General features: G+C 35.5%; 1 protein-coding gene across 5 annotated transcripts; it reads right to left on the bottom strand.

The window, feature by feature from the left end:
* Positions 1-6,403: 6,403 nt before the first annotated feature.
* LOC113699232 (putative disease resistance protein RGA3) lies at positions 6,404-11,413 on the bottom strand. Of its 5 annotated transcripts, none has more exons than XM_072045674.1 (3): positions 7,861-11,413; positions 6,967-7,079; positions 6,404-6,708 (listed from the first exon to the last, which is right to left on the bottom strand). In XM_072045674.1, the coding sequence occupies exon 1, from the start codon at positions 11,254-11,256 to the stop codon at positions 7,996-7,998; it is 3,261 nt and encodes a 1,086-aa protein (XP_071901775.1). In that variant the 5' UTR covers positions 11,257-11,413; the 3' UTR covers positions 6,404-6,708; positions 6,967-7,079; positions 7,861-7,995. The 5 variants fall into 5 exon arrangements, with proteins under 5 accessions (XP_071901775.1, XP_071901663.1, XP_027075449.2 ...); XM_072045562.1 differs by having other exon boundaries at positions 6,867-7,048; positions 7,861-11,412; XM_027219648.2 differs by having other exon boundaries at positions 6,967-7,048; positions 7,861-11,412.
* Between the last annotated feature and the right edge of the window lie 9,258 nt (positions 11,414-20,671).

The following is a 20,671-nucleotide window of genomic DNA, read 5'->3' as shown; positions in this document are numbered from 1 at the left end:
GCGAGCTGGGGCGCACGAGGGGGAGTGAAGCAAAGGGGGAGAAGACAAGGGGAAACTAAGACAAAAGAAATTAAAAAGACCAAACAAAACAAGAAAATAAAAAAAGTAGAAAAATAGGATTAGAGAGGGTCCTGGTCGCGTTTGACTTTTGTTGTCGCAAAGGTTGGAAGGCATGGGCACGCCTTGGAAGTCGAGGTCATCTACCTATCGTGGTGTAATATGTCTGACACGATCTGCTGTGTGGCGTGGGCATGCCTTGGGGGTGTAAGTCCTCTATTCACCAAATTTTACAAATGTCCATGTGCGGTGAATACAAGGCGCGGGCACGCCTTGTAACATGAAGTCTTCTGCCCACGAATTTGTGCCCCCAACCTAGAATAAAACTGCACAGAAACACTCATGACCTACAATACAGATTGTTTGTCAACAAGAACCTAAACCCACTGATCTTGAACACACAAATATGAAATAAAATACAATTGAAATCCTTGAATTGCCTTCCAAGTAGCGCATTTCTTTAATGTTTTTGGCTAGACATTAAACACCACTCTTTAGTCTGGGTGTAATTCAATTTTTCTTGTAATCGGTAACCCTCTTCCGGGATCCAAGTATCCATTGAGTGCAATATTTTTTCTTAATTTTTTAATTTTTTTTATCTCATGAATTGCTTTCATTCCATGATACTTGATTGCAGTAACTTTGAATTTATCTCTACAAGCAAACTCAGAAAATTCTTGCACAGAGAGATTAGTAGCATGAATAGCAAACACAGAATGAGAGTTAACAAGATGTTTCATTGTATCAAAAATATTAAATCGGACTATTTCTCCATCAAATTTCATCGTGAGAGTACCCTTACTAACATCAATTTTAGTCTGGACAATACTAAAAAATGGCCTTCCTAATATAATGGGTGATGGATTTGGAGCACTTCTATCATCCATGTAAAGCACATAAAAATCAGTAGGAAAAATTAATCCATCTACTTGCACTAAAACATCCTCAACTATCCCATCCGGATAAGCAAATATACGATCAGTCAATTGAATTATTATTCCTGTTTCTTTTAAAGGTCCTAAATTTAGGGAATCATATAATAATTTAGGCATCACATTAATAGAAACCCCTAAATCTATCATGGCATTTTTGATATTAGAACGCCCAATCTTACAGGGGATAGTAAACATGTCTGGATCTCCGCATTTAGGTGATAGTTTCCTTTATAAAATAGCTGAAACGTTCTTACCTACCACAATTTGTTCATCCCCCCTCTACTTCTTCTTGTTGATGCATAAGTTTTTCAAGAATTAAGCGTATTTTGGCGCTTGTTTGATCGCGTCCAACAAAGAGATATTGATTTCTACCTTTCAAAATACCTCTAAAATCTCCTTTTCCTTATTTTGCTTCTTTGTCTTTTCCAACCTGCAAGGAAAAGAAAGTAAGTTAGATTAAATAGGAGGTGAAGGAGTAAATTTTACCTTAGGGTCTTCGCGAATGTGCTCTTTTTCTTCAATCTCCTTTTCGATCTCTTATTCACTTTTATTCTTTAGGTTCGTGGCCTTTGACCCCTCCATTTCCTTGCCACTCTTCAGTGTCATAGCACTTTCATTCTTGGGATTTGTCTCGGGTTGCGATGGAAATTTTTCAAAAACTTGGGATTCTAAGCGATTAATTGCAGTCGCCATGTGGCTTATTTGAGTCTCCAGATTTTTCATACCAGATCTAGTTTCCTGCTAGAATTGAGCAATACTCATGGCCAGGCTCTTAACAATATCCTCCAAAGAGCTTCCTGAATTTGAGGATGATGGTTGAGGCTTTTGTTGTCATGGTTATTGAAACCCTGGTGGACGATTTGGAAATGAATTCTGTGGCCTGTTTCCATAGCTAAAATTGGGGTGATCTCTCCGACTCGGATTGTATATGTTGGAGTATAGATCGTACTGCCTACTAGGCGCTGACACGCCCCTAGCCATATTCACTTGTTCAACTCCCTTCTCTTGCAACATAGGGCATGAGTCAATGGGGTGGCCCACGTTTGTGCAGATTCCACAGACCTTGACTTGATGCATGTTCTCTACAACTAATTGGCGAACAAAAGATGTTAGCTCTGATAGCTGCTACTGAATGGATGACGTCTCTACCTCGTTAACCCTACGGGTAGGGTTACTCTCACGGAAGCCAAACTGTTGAGAATTTTCTGCAATAACTTCAATGAGCAGCCATACTTCTCTCGGGGTCTTATTTGTCAGTGCTCCCCCGCTCGCAGCATCAATGATACTTCTGTCGGACGACTGGAGTCCATCATAGAAATATTGGATCAATAGTTGTTCACTAATTTGATGTTGTGGGTATCTAGTACACAACTTATTGAACCTTTCTCAATAATCATATAGGGATTCTCCGGGATACTGATTAATGCTGCATATCTCCTTTCTTAGACTTGCGGCCCGGGATGCAGGAAAGAATTTTTTCAAAAATTTCTTTTCAGTTGGGTCCATGTTGTAATACTGCCTGCAGGTAAGTAATACAACCAATCCTTTGCTGCATCCTTGAGAGAGAAGGGGAAGGCTCTAAGTTTGATTGTTCCTCAATAATTCCTGGAGGCTTCATACTGGAGCATACCACATCGAACTCTTGGATGTATTTATGTGGTTCCTCACTCGAGAGGCCATGGAATGTGGACAAAAGGTGAATCAATCCTGACTTCAGTTCGAATAAGGTGTTCTCAGCTAAAGTTGAAAATGTGATGCACAATGGTTGTTGGGGCAATTCCGGAGCAGCCAACTCCCTTAGTGTTCTTGCAATCGCCATAGAGATATTCTCTTGGCCTGGGTCACTTGAATTATCACTACTTGAATCTGTTGATTCAAACTCAGGATCAAGTCCCTGAGATGCAGTGCTAGATTGCTCCTCTCTGAGCTGCCTAGTCTCTTTCTTAATTCGGCGCGTAGTCTTCTCTATTTCAGGATCGAAAATCAAATCGCTTGTACGAGAAGAACGAGGCATAAACTAGAAAAATGCCAGACAAATCCAAAGAGAACAACTTAGAAAGAAACAAAATTAACCAAAACACCGTTTCCCTGCAACGGCGCCAAAAATTGATAGGTGTCGAGCCTGTGCAATAGTAATAATATAACTTAACTACCACCAAAAGAAGTCAATAATCAATTCTAAGTACTGGAGCAGGGACTCTAGGTATACAATGGGTTACTTGATTCACCCTGTTCCCGAAAAGTTTGCTTAATCCGATATACAAGAATTAATTACTTGACTAAATTCACTAACTAACAGACAGTGGCAAGTAGGGTCGATTTCATAGGGAACGAGTAGAAAGTTGTTTCTTTCCAAGTCAATAAAACAGAATTGGGGGATATTTAATGGAATAGGAATGAGAATAAAATAAACAAAATTCAAAAGTTAACTCAACAAGTACAATTTACTAAAAATAACAATTAATAAAATTCTACCCAAATGATCAACTTTTCAGACACGGTCCAATTAAATGATTATCGATGCAAAGACATTTCATTCATTCGTCACCAGGTTGGTTATAACTATCAACAAACTCTGACAACCAGTTTTTCCCTACTTTTTCGACAGTCAAGGTACGACCATTGACTGCTTCTTTAACAAGAAAACAACCCTAGGTACGACCGTAGGAATTTAATTATCCAGTTGCATTAAAATTAGAAGAACCCAACTCTAACCAATAAACACGCTAAGAGGGTTTACTTAAACTAGATCTTACTTAAACTAGATCTTACGTTTTCCCAACATAAAATCAATTATGGTGGTTGCCACTAGTTGTCAACTAAACAAACAATTATGGATTCAATTTAATTAACGTGGCAGTGGGCTATTAGATTAAATTAAATATCCGGCTATTAATACTCAATTAATAAAATACCCATGAACAATTAATGTAGGAAACGCACGAATAGTAACGAATCGGAAGAAATAATAAAAATTCGATTAGATCTCATAGATGTTATGGACCGCGCCTTCGCGTCAACCTTTGGGTAGAGGAGAAATCTAGCCGCTCCTCATCGTGTTACTCTCGTGTGGTTTAATTGATTCCATCCATGCAATTGCCAAAGAATTGGGAAAAATAAAGTAACGTCGAAAGCAAAAGGAAAAGTCTTGATTATCTCTCGGTCTGTGTTCTTACTGAAGCAAAAAGTAAAAGAAAAGCACTACAGGAAGTCGGCTGCAAACAAGAGCCAAAGCCGCGAGTAAAATTGTCTGACAGGAGGAAATAAAGGCTAATCTATTAAGCTCGCGTGATTCTGGCTTTTCCTCTGTTCGCCGCCGAAAAGTAGAGAAAAAGTCTGATCGAAGAAAAGAAGCTAAAAACTAATCTAATTCATATGGCGTGAATCTGGCCTTCTTCCCCTTTTGTAGCCGCCGAAAAGAAAAGCAAAGAAACGTCAGGGAGCAAGACTTTGTCTAGGGTTTCCTAATTGGCCCTGCTGCTACCAATCCCGCGAGTCAGGCTTTTGGGTATTCTTCTATAGTTTCTGGTGTTGGCATGCCCTGAGATGAAAAATCTTCTGAAAATTCTCCCCAAAATACCACTTTTAACACCAACCGCCTGCAATTTACACAAATATCAAATTTGAGCAAAATCTCAATACTTAACACAGTAAGTAACCAAGATTATGACCAAATAACATCGCAAATGGTACCCAACAATTGCTCTATCAGCGCTAAATCATAGGAGGATAAAGTATATTTTGTCATACTGTTTTGTTCATGTGGTCATTTCTTTCACTGCTTATAAATTTCCTTTTTGGGCTAAAGAAATGGTTCAAACAGAGACTATATGTACTCTACGAAGACCAGAGATTAACTAATTATATGTGCTACAGTATTGTGATTTTCGTGGGACTGGGCAAGGTTTTTTGTTTGATTTTCAACATGCAATAGAGCATGGATTATGAATCTCTTGGCAGGATGTTATTGCAAAAGGTTCTTGGATAATTACTATGAGGTTCAACAACATAGGAATCAATATGTTAGACCTTTAAATATTTTATGATCCAAAATCAAGAGAACAATAGTTTCTATAATTATATAAATGTTTTTGTGAAATTTATTTTTACCTGAAAGAAGTGCTCCACTAAAAGTCTAAAGCATCTAAGTTCAACTGGAGAATGAAGACTAAAGGCTCATGTCTCATTTCTTTGAGCAAGCATGGGAAAAGAATCTCATAGTCCAAAGAATCGGTAAAAGAAATGTAACATTGTAGTACTTTTAATGTGATGTATATGAGATAAAAAGATTTTTAAAAATTGTGTTTGTAATACAGACTGAATAATATTTGAAATTATTATTATTATTATTATTATTATTATTAGCAAATTATGTTAGCCCAACGGACCTATTGATTTTTAGTTGAAACTCTGTTGAGTTTGGATCCTGTTTGATAACCCAATTAGTACTTAAATTTAATGGATTTAAATTTTAATATGTTCAGACACGTTTGATAACTAAAACTAAAACATATGAATTAATTAAATGGCATTGAATTTTCTATGTAAACTTATTTTAAAAAACAAATGATAAGTTATTTACTTATTACTTAATGTGATATATAATTAAATGTATCAAATTTAGTACTTACTAATTCAGTAATTTAATGGATTCAGAATTCAGACTTTAGATTTCAGTTTTCAAACTTTAATTTTATCAAACACACCCTTAAAGAAAAGACTCCTATTCTCTATATTGAAGATTGAAGAATGCTATGGATTGCTCATCTCACCCCACCTTACTTGAAAGAAAGAGGGAAATAAAAATCTTAGTACAAATACTTAATTTAATTGCTTTAGTAAGTTTTTGGATTTGAAGATTAGGCTCTTGACATTAGCAAAGATAAGATGGAATTTACACATATCTTTGAGAATAATGCTAATTGTGTTTGGGTTCCGGCCAAAAGACAGTCAAAAACCTACGTAGGGACCAAATTTAACTGATATGAATTTGTATTTGTAAGAGATGTAAAATTAAACTTTTAAAAATGAGGGATGAAAAAAATTATTTTGCAAAATGTGAAAAACGTTTTAACCGGTTTTCCCACAAATAATAGTAAATGAATACCAAGTTGAATGGTTGTTGACAACTCTAGTTGTTAGAAATGTATGACATTTTTGTTGAACTTCAATGGCAGCACAGGTGAATTAGAGGAGAAAACTTATAATACGACCACAATATTGAACACATTGGTCCAATTTTAAAATTTGAAAAAAGGATGGCTAATTTACTGAATACTGATGAAAATTTGATGCCTTGTTCTTGCTATGGCTGGCTCCTTCCCTGCCCAAAACTTTCTTGATTCCTTGTTATATAAAAATTGGTACAAGTAGAATATTTGATGGGCATGCACATCTCACGAATCTAGAAATGGTACAAATAATGAAAGGCGTTGTTTCATTTGTATTAAGTACCTATGTTTATATAAAAACTTCCTTTCTGCATTCTGACCAGGAAATAACGAAAAACTTATGTTTGAGAAACCAACTATTTGTGAAACATCCATCAAAGCTAATGCTATCGAATGAGCTAAATTGACATCATTGATAACTGCCTTCATCTTCAAATCCTCTGGTCAATGAAAAATAACTTGTGTCCCTTGGCAATCTAGTAAAAAATGCAATGGGTAACAGCAGTGTCCTTTGTCCAACAACATGAGGTCTGCTTCCTGAGACTCTGGAATAAGCACCGTAATATTACGTTTCAGAACGGCTTCAATCATGACGAACTATGAAAGCAAAGAAAAAGTATGGCCTGGAAACTTGTGCAAGAAAATTGAAAACCACACTCTTTCGCAGGAACATTCAACAACACATAAAAGTGCAGAAAAATACCCTGTTTTCATGCCAATTACATGACTTAAGCATACTAGAATGCAAACTTAGAGTTCTTGGGGAGAGAAGTGCTGCATTATCACTTTTGTGCACTATATACCTCCTGAGCTCTTCTTCTTCAGCAACAATGGGAAACAACATGAAGCTGATGTTTGAGCACCATCATTCATTGCATTACTCGTCTGCAAGGTTACAATACATTAATCCAGCTCACTGAACAGAAAATCAAGGCAATTGTGGCGTATAAACTTTTCAAACTTGTGAAAGATGATAAGCAACTATCCAACATTATCTCTTTGAAAAAAAAAACATTATTGTCATTGATATGAAGCATGCAGTATCAATTGTAAGGGGTGAACGTTCACAGCACTCGGGTTCCTCCACATACATATTTGAAGTTCAATTTGACTGATCTAATTTTATAGCAAATAAGTACACAGAGTCCCAAAGAACAGCAAATTGTGTCTTGAATTTTCTTTCAACATCATTTCTCGATTAGCTTTAATGTTATCCATTGAGACTGGCAATATCAGTGACAGAAAAATGAAGAATGCATCCATGTACATCTAGCATTGCACATCAAACGAAGCATTTTCCAACACATTAAAACAAAGAGGCTAATTGTGTATGCACCGTCGCTAATAATTTCGTCCTTGGCCAAATAGAATTTAACAAGTTGAAGTGTAAGGAGTTTTTAAGATGTTTAAAATCTTTCAGTGGTTCAGAGAGGCAGACGAAATCCAGAATTTTGGTTGCTTCCAATTTGTTCAAAACCAGGCTTTGTTAAAACTAATCTTTGAAGAGAAACCAATGTCTGCCCAAAAGAAGAGAATTATAAAGAATAACTTTGCAGAAACGAGATAGAGAAAAAGAGTATAAGAGACTGAAGAGCAAATATATGTCAATAAGATCCAGATACAAAATAAGTGTGAACTTATATACATATATACATATAAATATGTATGAGTGTGAACTTTAGATAGGAAAATCTCACCGGATCACTTGAAATCTACTCCTCCAAGTAGATGCCTCTTTGGGGAGTGTATCGTTGTCTTAGTAGAGGACAATAATAAACTTCAACACGAGTTAACTTGGTGAGGCGTCTCATGGCGGCCTCGGATGGTAAAGATCAAAGCTTTTCGCAATTCCATGGTACTAGGGTTTCAAGGGACACAAGGTTTCCAATCCAATCCGGTAACACTTCTATTCCTCCAAAGTTGTGAAGACTCAGTTTAGTGAGTGCTGTCAAGTATTGAATCTGGTGTGGCAGGGACTCCGAGTGATGCAACGCTTCTAATTGAAGGCTACGGAGTGTTGAAGCAGATATTAAGCCAGACCAATCAAAATCATCCATTAAGGAGACGGGACCGATGCTCAATTTTCTTAAGCTGGTGGCAAAAGAAAATCCTTTGAACCTATGAGGGATCAATTTGGGACATCGGAGTAAGCTGAATTCCTCGAGAGAAGGCGTCTCCTGCAAATTAAGCGAAAACGACACCAGACTGGGGCACCACCCCACCGACAGGGACCGCAGAGACGGGCATGACTCGAACATTTTGTCGGATATAGTGGTCAACCCATCGCAACCCCAAATAAACAATCGCGTAAGACATGGTAGGGGGCATTTCTGTCCATTTACTCCCAGATTAATTAATCTTGCGCAAGTTTTTATGGTCAGCTGCTGCAAACTCGATCCAAACACATCTTCTGGCAGCTCCCTAAGATTGTCGCAAGTGTCGATACTCAACTCCTCAATAGAAGCAGTGCCGTGACCCGTTTTTATACTTGTTAGCTTACGGCAACTTAGAATGTGAAAATCCCTCAGCATGGGAAAGACATCTACTTGGTCTGCATCCTTCCACTCTACCCAATTCTCCATATATTCTACACGAAGTTCTTCAAGGGCTGGAAAGAATTTCCGTCTTCTAGTGCAGCTCCCTGATGCTCGTGATCTGCCCTCCTCCTCCTCATTAGTAGTAACACCGTAGAATTCATCTCCAACAGATCGAATGTTGTCCAATCTTTTCAAATAGAGACGTTTGAGGGATGGCAGTTGTCCGACTGTAGGGAGTTCACTGCATCTCTGGCAATCTTCTATCCGCAACCCCACCAAATTTGCCAAATTCATAAACCATTGCGGAAATTTATTACCCATGAAATATCGAATTTCCAACTCTTGCAAATTTGGGTGAGGTTGGAGACCTTCCAGCACATTCTCATCACAGTTATCGCTTTCTCGATCCCCACTCTTCCATTTAAACACCAAGCGAGACAGATTTGGCTTTTCGAACAATTTTGCTTGTTTAGCTGCTTCTTTGCCCTTCACTAGTCCAAGATTTCTTATAGTCAACGATCCTTTCAGATATTTCAAGGTCCCAAGCTCTTCGATGCCACATCCCCTTTTTTGACTTACATTAAAAAACTCCAGAGTTTGAAGACAAGTCAATAGTCCCATCTGCACCGGCATTTTCAATTCTGCACGATGATAACAGTAGTTTAGATGCCGCAAGCTAATCAAATCGCTCATCCGTTTTGGAAAACCTCCTTTAAGTGCACCATTTCTCATCGTTAGTGTCTGCAGATTATATAGCTTGCAAAGAGATTCTGGCAAACTTGTGATTCTAGAAGATGAAATGTCGAGCAACCGCAAATGTAGTAGTTTGCCAATGGAGCTCGGTAGAAACTTGACATCATCTCCAGACAATTTGAGAACATTCAAGCACTTGAATCTTAAAAGCATGTCAGTAGATATGCCACCCCCTAAATGGAGAAATAACGAGCGGATTGATGCCGCTTTATTCCTTCTGACATTTTCTGCCATTTCTTCATATGAGTGTAATGCAAGGTAGCGATCCTGGCTGCTGCTTTTAGGATTGAGAACTGATTTTGCAAAATCATGCACGAGATCATGCATTTTATAATATGTGCTCCCCTCATCTGCGACTTTTTCTAGTAAGGAACTTTGTAACAAAATCCTTAAATACTCGCCTCCTCTTTCCTCCATCATTCCTGTGTTTTCCCGATCTGGTAGAACAAAACCTTCAGCAACCCAGTGCTCAATTAGTTCATCTTCTCCTAATTCAGTGTCCTGGGAAAAAATCGAGCAATATGCAAAACACTTCTTAACTGATGGAGGTGATAAATGATCAAAGCTCACCTTAAGTATTTGATTGATCTCACTTTGATCTTCATTCAAGAGACTCTTCTGCACAATGCAGTGCCACTTCTCTTTTCCGTTGTTAAGCAACAAGCCACCAATCAAACTTGCCGCCAATGGTAGACCATCACATCTCCTTAAAATTTGCTCTTGTATTGCTTCCAATTCTTTTGGTACTTCTTCCCCTGCGAGTACCTTTCTTTTTATCATAGACCAGCACTCATCGTCTGATAGCTTTCCTAGGGAATAAGGACCATCATTCATTTGCAAATGTCTAGGCACAGCATTAGCCACTGATTCTAGACGAGTAGTGAGAAGACACCAGCTTCCTTTGGTTTCATTGAGTCCCATCAAAGTGTTGAAATAGTCATCCCACAATCCTTGTTCATGATCCCACACATCATCAAGAACAAGGAAATATTTTTGTCCCTTCAGCTTTTCTCCAATTTCTTTAACGATAACATCTCTGTCATCCACTTTAACTTCTTTTCGTGTCAATTGTACCAAAATGAGCTTGAACAGCTCCATTATCTTAATTTGTTCTTTAGCCACACAAACCCAAATTTTTTGGCCAAAGTGCCCATCTATTTTTGGATTATTGTAGACTGATTTCGCCAGAGTTGTCTTTCCCAAACCTCCCGAGCCTGTTATGGGAATAACAGAAAGAACCTTTTCAGATGGGGTCAACAGCATCTCCACTATCTTTGACTCATCGCCAGCTCTTCCTACAACGTTCGGAACGACAATAGAGTCGGTCTGTCTGCTTGCCGTGGCACCAGCCGCATCAGCTTCTTTTTGCTGCTTTCTGGCCAATTGCAAGACATTTGCCTGCTGGTTGATCCTCTCTAGGCTGGTGTTGATGTCTCGGATCTTTGAAGCCAAGCTGGAACTAAAACCAATTGCATTAAAGGAGGAGAAGATGAAGCATACCTTCTTCTTGATGAGTTGATTTCGGTACTTCACCTCCCGACGAAGATTGTCGTAGTGGAGCTCGTCCAGCACGGTATCAGCTTTAAAAACCTCATCCTCTAGCTGCTTGAGCCACTCTCGCACCCCTTGGCTATGCATTTTCCCGTCAGCATCAGCCAGGAAACCTTGGATCATTGCAGCAGTATTGCTTAGTCTCTCCAACTCCGCTTCGACCTCCCGAACCATACCAATGCGGTCCGCAGCAATGGAAGTAACTGTCCCCAAGAGGACTTTAACAGTAGCACTGATAGCAGCGTCAGCCATTGTTTCTTGCTTGGAATTGGAACTTGGATCGAAAGGTTTTCTAATATCAGAGATGGAAGGAATGTTTCAGCAACAAATGATAGAAATCAGAATAGAAGCCAGTCAGAATAAGAGAGAGATGATTAACGATTCCAGTGGGTTGATGTGTGAGATTCAGATTAGTATAATTGTGATTAATGTAACAGTGCACAAAACTCAGAAGAGTTGACTTAACTAAACTGATTGAGGGGCTGGCAACAGGAGACATAGATCTGAAATCTCGCTCCTGATTAATCAATTTATTCTACTTTGTCTATCAAGTTCATTTATTCAATCTGGCTGGTATTAGAATATGCCTGGTGGCTACTTCCTCGAAAATGCATCTTCCTACTTTGCATTTTTCTTTTTCTTTTTTCCTCAATGTTTATTTGTTATTCACACTGCAAAGAATCTTCTCGATTTCTGAAACAATTAAGCCAACTCTTCTTGACTACTTAATCAATTAAGACAGGGAACAAACAGATTAGAATCGATGAGGACTTTTTCGTTTCATCAACCAACTTCTTGATTGCTTATGTAATTATGAAACAAATTGAGAAATGGAATTATTTAAATTTAGTAGACAGAAGATAACTTGTTGGATTAGCAGAGAAGAAAACTTAATAAAATTAATTTAAAGATAAAGGAAAGATATTGATGAATTTGATTCAGAAAAAGAGAGCTTTCTACGTGTTCTTTGATTTGAGTCATTTTAAAATTTTCGCTCCTCATTTTTTGGGTCAATGCTGAAGCCCTTTTGTCGTTTAAAATAAATCTAAAAGAGTTGGCAGATCTACATAATATCTTTTTCATTTTGGAATAGAAACCTCGGTTTCTTTGCTCAACCAAATGAGTTGATTGAATCATAATAAAGTGTTATGTGGTTGGTAGGACTTCTGTTTTACGTTCTTGAGGAACGAAGAAAAAAAAAATTATGGGCAGTTGACAGGTTATCAATGCCTGTGCAATAATAAAAATAAACATATTTGTCAATTAAAATAACCAAAACCCGATTCCAAGTACTGGAGCAGGGACTCTAGATGTGCAATGGATTACTTGACTCATCCTGTTCCCGAAGAGTTTGCTTGATCCGATATACCCGAATGGGATGGCTTTTTCACAAATAATTATTAATTTGTAAATAGGGCAAGTAGGGTCGTATCCTCAGGGACTAGGGATATTTGTCTCTTTCGAAATCCAAAAATAACACGGGGGTGTTTTTGTATAAACGATGACAATCAAAGAAATTCAAATAAAAATAAATAACTAACTAGAAATTAAATGACAATTCACTAAAATTAGAGTAACAATAATTAAAGGTCTAGCCAAGAAATAACTTCAACAATGGTTCACCTAATTGATCATTGATGCAAAGGCAGTTCCAATTATTTATTAATAAATAGGTAATAACTGGCAAACAAGCGATGACAGTCAATCCCTCCTTACTGTGTCGGTGATTAAGGCACGCCCGTTAATCACTGTTCTAATTGAGAAATAATCCTAGGTACGCCCATAAGATTTAATTCCCCAATTGCCTTACATATTATAGGAGCCCTATTCTAATCAAATAACGCACTACCAGAGTTATTTCAGATTAGCCCGCGAGTTCCCCTGACACAAACCCAATCATGCCAGTTGTCACTATTTCAAGGCAATTAAACAATTACGAATTTAATGCCCTAATTGACAATAGATTTTCAAGTTAACTAATTATCCGGATCCAAAACAATCAATTAATTAAATAATCATCAGTACTGCAATCAAGGAATACGCGAATACCAATAAATAAAAAAAAAATAAAATTAAGTCGATCTCACATTTTTTAGGGGAACCAAAGCCTCCGTTGTTCATTGACTAAAGTGAAGAAATTAGTTCATATTTGATGCGAAAAACCCATACAAAGCTGAAGCAAAAGTCGCGGCCATTGTCTGCATTTGGGAAAGCCCAATTCGTCCGAACAAGTGAAAGGAAAACGAAAATTACAAAAAATGATTGAATCTCCTAATTACTCCTGACATCCAAGAAATGAAAAGAAAACTACTAAGAGCTAAACAAAAAAGAAAAGTCAAAGGCTAAGCCATCAAAGTAGTGCTAGTTCTCTGTGCCTTTTTTTCTATCTAATACCTAGCTACTCTAATGCTTGGCTTCTGTGCGGCGGCCCCTCCAGCCGAATAGAAGACTTCAGCCTTTTCGTCCTTTTCTCGCTGCTGTCTTCCGCCAAATTACCAAAAAAGGGTCGCGTCTTGACGTTCCAAAAATGCCCCTGTTACTTAAACTCTTTTCTGATAATTGCTAAATTGGCACTTATTATGGTATTTTCGTTCTACTCTCTGAAATAAATGCAAATTGCCAAAAGTGAATAGAATCTAACAATTAATCCACATTAGGTCAGGTAATAGGGGAAATTAATAATAAAATAAATGATAAAATTACAACCTATCAGCAGTGCTAAGATTCTTCTTCACTAGTTTACACCACTAAATTGTCATGTATTTGTGATCCGACATAGGATTTAGAAGCTCATTAGCTTCTTCCTCATAAATGCAGCTCACAAATACACCAAGAAAGAAAGGCCTTTCCAACTTGTTCATTCTATTCTAGTATTTGGTTAAGTGGGAAAGCTCTTTCTTTCTGAAATGCTCATTCTAACTTTTTCTAGAATCTCTCATTCCTCAAAAAAATTTAGTGAAAGCTTTTTTCTCCTTCATCCTAGAATGCCTAAATAGTAGGATGTCCAATTTATCGTCACAAGTCTACTGCATCGCCATATCTTAAGCTATTTATAAACTCAATTAATATTTGAATGTAATTATTGTAATAATTAATTTTCTTGTACTTAGAATAATATTTTGCTTTTATACTAGGAAACAAATGTTTTAAGATACTTTATTCTTTGATTTTTGAACAACTGTTCAAGAATCTTTTTTGAATCTCATATTAAAATTGAAAATAGATTAAAAATAAATTATAATTGTCTAACTTCATGTAATTTACATTTTACGCTACTATTGATATTGGTAGTAAATGAAATTTAACTTGAATCTTCACTACAATTGAAGAATTTTGATATCAATCCTCCTTTATTTTTAAATAAAGATATCAAAATTTCACGTAAATAGACAAATACTATTGCAGACCAAATAAAACAAAAAAAAAGAAGATATATTATGTCCTATAAACTAATCTAGGGTAATTAAATCAAATTTGTATTTAGTATATTCCATTCTAACATCTGGAAATTGAGTAAATATTCCATTCTAACTTGTATATCAAGCCCTGGAATAGTAACTTTTTTCCCTACCATCCCGGTGGAAACATATTCTGGCTAAAACCCTTTCTATTCTGTGCATTTCCATGTACCAAACGAGGGTAATATTAAAGAAGGAGAGAAAGTTTTAAGGCTACATTAAGATGAGGCCATCATTCTTGGCTTGGTCAATGGCTTGTGATTTCTTCATTAAGAAATTCTATTTACTAGTAGCACATTAAGATGAGGCCATGTTACTAGCTTTGGTCAATGGCTTGTGCTGCTGGCGGCCTTTATTTATTTAAGAAATTCTGTTTACTAGTACTATATAGGATGCACTAGGTATGAACTATTTTAGATATCGATTAGTAAAATAAATAAAAGTCTGATTAATCAGATTACTCTATTTTATCTATCTAGATTAATTTAATTAATCAACTTGCTAATATATTTGCAATAAGATTACTCTATTTATTTTTTTGTTATCTCCCACAAACACCCACACACACACACTCATATATATATATATATATGTATGTATGTGTATATATATGTATATATATATATACATTTTTTTGAATACAAAGGAGAGGCAACTGCCTAATAATCCTGCATGCATGTTGATAGTATCAGAATCATAAAATTCGGTTCAACAAGTCTAATGGTGTAAGATGATAGCGTTGGAATGGAGAAGAAAAAGTTAACAAAATTAATTTAAAGAGAAAGAAAAGAAAATACCGAATCTTGTTCGGGCTAATGGAAAACTGTCAATGTTTTCAGTGCTTGCCTGCTTGGTAGTTTCAAAAAGCAAAAATTCCAAATAGTCATCAGAGTGATTTTCATGTGTTTAGCATTTTTTATTTCGTTCTTTTTTTTTTTCAACATTTTGACTCTTAACTTTCCTGGATTAATGCTGGAGCCCGTTTGCCATTCAAAAATAAATAAATATTGCTTCTTCTTTGCTTGAAGCATCTTCTCGTGTAATTAAGAAATAAAGAAATGAAAGGAATACATGTTTTAGATGTTGCCTGGCCTGGAAAACATGTAAAAGTGTAATTAATCAATTTATGCTTGTTCATCTCTGTAGGTCAATTAATTGGATGCCTGGTGGCTAGTTCCTGAAGATGCATCTTCTTAATATGCTTTCTTTTTTCTTATTGTTAACTTATCGTTTAAAATACAAAAAATCTTTATTACGCAAATTATTAGGACAAGTAACAAAAAAAAAATGAGAAGGGGTTAGGAAAAAAAAAAGTGTGTGAAGGGATCAAGTCATTATCATTTCATCAAGCAACTTCTTGGTTACATTAGACTAATTGAGAAGCAAATCACTGGACTTCGTAGACTAAGATAAGTTTGTTGGATTAAAGTAGAAAATTTAACAAAATTAATTTGAAGAGAAAGAAAAGCAGTTTATTAGGTATGATCCGTGTTAATTGGGAAATTGTCAATGTTTTTAAGTGTAGGTAGTTTAGAAACTAAAGTTTTAAAGAGTCAAAAGAGTGCTTCTTTTGTGTGTTTAGTAATTAGTATTTTGATTTGGTTCCTTTAGAATTCTCCAGTGTAACTTGAATACTATTTATATTTCCACAAAGAGCTAAAAGTATCAGACCAACCAACACTGCAGACTACCTTTTCTTCGAGTACAATTATTAGTTTCTAGACATAAGATAGGATATGTAGTTAACAAATTATAGTATTATATATGGTAACCTTTTCTTCTTCTCCTTTTCCTTGGACTGATGGCTTCTATACAGCTTGCTGGATTAACTCGATTTGCTCGAAACAATATAAATGAAGCACTACTCTATTGCTATCAATAACAACTTTTTGTCTTCCCTCAGATTTGACTCACCTGAATTAGAATTTTAAGTGATTTGAAAGTTATTTGTGGTATTATTTGAGTTGTATTTTTAGCTTTTTGATTCACTTCTATTCGCTTTATGTCATTTTATGAATAGTTTTCATTTTTTTTTTTCAGTTTTTCTTGTTATGAGGGGTTGCTATTAATAATAATGATGGATTGTATGGGCTATTTCAGATTTCCTTTTTTTTTTCAGTTTAATATTGTTATTTCAGTTATATGAAGGTGTCTAATTTTTTGTATATTGAAAGTCCTTTGTGTGCAACATCAAAAGTTCTTCCCCTTTTGAATTGGATGTGTACAACTCATATAATTCATTTGACAAATATTTCTCAAACCATTTCACTATTTATAACTTTAAGGAGATTTTTCTTTCTAAATCACTATGGTATGATGCAATATAGTGATTGTAATAATTAGAAATTCATAATTAAACTTTAACCCATACTTAAGATTGTATGAAACTTAACCACAAGTTAAGAAGGGCATAATTCAAATAACACAAAATAAGATCATAGCAATGCTTACACCCACACTCCAAAATACCAAAACTCATTGTCCTTTTATATAGATTATAGATATAGATAGCTAGATATAGATGTGGATATAATAGATGGATAGATAGAGAGATTATCAAATTTAAACACTTGGTCTGTTGTTTGGGTTTTACACCTTGGCCCTTTGCGTGCACTCTAGGTTTTTGAAAAGGTGCCGAACATGTGCAATAATAATAATAAAACCTAACTACCCTCAAGCTGTAAATAATCAATTCTAGGTATTGGAGCAGGGACCTTAGGTGTGCAATGGGTTATTTGATTCATCTTGTTCCTGAAGAGTTTGCTTAATCCTATATACCAGAATTAATTACTAACAAAATTTACTAACTAGTAGACAGTGGCAAGCAGGTCATCTCCTCAGGAATTGGGGAGAAGTTCGTTTCCTTTCGAGTCAAGACAAATGGGAGATTTCAGGATTAAATGCTAACTAAATAAATTAAATGCGAAAAATAATTGATTGGAAGAAATAAAAGGGAGAACTCTAGCCAAGGGTGCACTTCAGAGATGGTTCATGCAACTGATCATCGATTCAAATATAATTCCAACAGTTATTAATAGATTGGTTATAGTTATCATACATACGATAAACAACTAGCCTTTCCTTAATTTTTCGATAGTTAAGGTATGATCGTTAACTATTTCTCTAACCCGAAAACAATCCTAGGTACGACCATAGGATTTAATTTCTAATCTGCACTAAGATTTAGAAAAGTCCAATCCAAAGTAACAAACACGCTTTTGTTTAAGTTAGATCGTATGTTTTTCTGATATAAATCCAATTATACCAGTTGCTACCGGAACGGAGGTAATCGAACAATTACGGTTTCAACTACCCCAAATTTGCAAAATAGCCCACGTGGACGATTAAATATTGCACACTATTCAATCATACACAATAGCTATAACAATTAAAAGCAGAAAATATATACCAATAAATGAAGGACACAGTTAAAATAATTTAGATCTCATAGTAATTGCCGAACCAAATCTTCAGTTGTCCCCTTGACTAGAAAACGGAGATTTAGCTACATACATCCTCAAGGAAAATCCGCAGGACTTCCTTGATAACCATTGGTTCCTTCTCCAAAAACTAACGAAAGAAGACAAAGAAAGAGACAAGTCACGGCCCTCCTCTCAATTCCTATTTTGTAGCTTCTTAAGAAAAACAAAACTTCTCCCGAATTTGTTGATGTCCGAACTCTTAATCACCCGGGATCCGGCTTGCTCTTCCTATTTTCTCATTTTTTTTTTAAGGGAAACAAACTCCCAATTGAAAAAGGAAACATTCTAAAGAGATAATACTTAATTGTTTCCTAATTCAACTCTACAACTAACAAAGATGATTAAAGTCTTCCAAATTCACCAAAGATGTCCATATTTGACTCGAACTACGAAATCTCCATGCGTGACAAATTCCCAAGTCTTCTGGACTTGAATGTAGGTCCTGAACGTATCACCACCAAATTAGCTGGAAACTGCCCCTTTTAATCATGTTTTGGTTATTTCCCTATAATTTAGCACCATTAACCAAATATAAGTAGAATCCATCAAATAACGTAATATTTGGTAAAATAAAAGAGGGAAATAACCATAAAATTAATGACAAAAATACAAGGGAAAATCGTCCAAAACGTCCCTCACATTTTGTAAAATAACTTTTTTCGTCCTTCACTTTTAAAAGTGTAATTTTATATCCCTTACATATTCACATCGGTCAAATTTAGTCCCTAACTAGGTTTCCGATCATTTTTTTTGCCGGAATCCATCATGTGCAAGGCACGTGATCATTTTTGAAGGATAAATTTGTCAAATTATATTTTACATAATCTGATCTATAGTCCTCCACATTTTATAAAATAAATTTTTTCGTCCCTCACATTTTATAAAATGATTTTTTTCATCCCTCACATTTCACAAAATGAATTTCTCCATCCCTCACATTTTAAAAAATGAATTTTTCATTTCTCACTAATTATGTGTGAATACATTTTTTTTAAACACATGTATATGTTTATTTGTTTTTACTTAATAATAATAGTATAAATACATGTATGTAATTGGGCCCAACTTGTGGGCTATCCTCTGTTTTTGTATGATTATGACTAATATTTACCAATAGAACTTTAATTTGCATATTCTTATTGTATTTTGACCGAAAATAGCTTTATTGGCCAACTTGACAATGAATGCAAGATTTTTTACTAGCTAATACCAGATGAAATCAAATGATCACGTATAATATATGGTATTCATATTGTTAAATGAAATCAAATAGACATACATATATTTATGCTATTCGTATTATTAAGCAAAATCAAATAAACATATACATGTGTTTAAACAAAATGTATTCACTATATATTTATTTATTTTTAGGGTTTCCCTCACACACATAATCAGTGAGGGATGGAAATATTCATTTTTTGAAATGTTAGGGATGGAGAAATTCATTTTGTGAAATGTGAGGGATGAAAAAATTATTTTATAAAATGTGAGGGACGAAAAGATTTGTTTTATAAAATGTGGAGGACTATAGATTAGATTATGTAAAATATAATTTGACAAATTTACCCTTCAAAAATGATCACGTGCCTTGCACGTGATGGATTCCGGCCAAAAAATGATCGGAAACCTAGTTAGGGACTAAATTTGACCTATGTGAATATGTAAGGGACATAAAATTACACTTTTAAAAGTGAGGGACGAAAAAAGTCATTTTACAAAATGTGAGGGACGTTTTGGACGATTTTCCCAAAATACAACATATCAATTTTAGAATCTTGTTGATTCTTGTTTAGACTCTTCACTCCTTAAGATAGCAATTTTTCACCACACCATAATTCATAGGATTCAGTTCAAAAACTACTACTACTTGCATGTTTCAACATAGCGTATGAGTTACTCTGTCTACAATGTTGATATTGACATTTCACTAAGATTTTGACAATGAGCAAAAAACTCTGCACGCAATTAGTGATGGAAAGAAGAGTGTTTTAAAAAATTACTAGATGAACCAAAGACAAAGGGAAGAAGTACAGAGCATAAACAATACAAGAAGGAAACAATGGCAGCAAAAGGCAATGGAATTTGCAGCAATTGTCCATGTCAAAAGAACGAAACAATCAAAGCTATATGCTCTTGCAAAAGTGGAAACAAGAGTGAGCCAGTAAAAGGCAATGGAATTTGCAGCAATTGTCCATGTCAAAAGAACGAAACAATCAAAGCTATATGCTCTTGCAAAAGTGGAAACAAGAGTGAGCCAGTAACGTTTCCTCTGCTTCTGCAATAATAACCGAATCCAGAATAATTCCGACAAAGAAGATCGAAGTTTATGTTAGTATACTAGCATTCAAAATCAATAACCAACGAATTTAACTTCTAGGTAGCTTGTTTTAGTCGAACGGATCTTTTGGACTAACAAAGATCAAAGAAACCTTTTCCAAAATGAAGCAGCAAATAAGTTTCAATATCCTATAAATTTTGGCAAGTTGGTTCCTTCTTCCTTTGAGTTCCTAAGACTTGATCATCAATTTCATCTCAATGGGCATGCTGAAACATGCTCATCTAACCTATGTAGAAAATACTTGTGGGACAATACCTCTATTTAGGTCGAACCACATTGAACAACTTCAATCTTTAACATTTATGTAAACTTGTTCGAATAGTCTAATACAACTATTTCTCCTTAAAATATCATACTTTTATTAAATCTACATTAATGACATAAAT

Source organism: Coffea arabica, chromosome 1c, assembly GCF_036785885.1.
Source record: "Coffea arabica cultivar ET-39 chromosome 1c, Coffea Arabica ET-39 HiFi, whole genome shotgun sequence".
Classification (NCBI taxonomy): Eukaryota; Viridiplantae; Streptophyta; class Magnoliopsida; order Gentianales; family Rubiaceae; genus Coffea; species Coffea arabica.
The sequence above is the reverse complement of the archived record's forward strand: the minus strand, read 5'-3'. Positions and strand labels throughout refer to the sequence as shown.

Bases quoted from the DNA above. Each gene is read 5' to 3' on its own strand.
- LOC113699232 (XM_072045674.1), bottom strand. From the start codon at position 11,256: ATGGCTGACGCTGCTATCAGTGCTACTGTTAAAGTCCTCTTGGGGACA.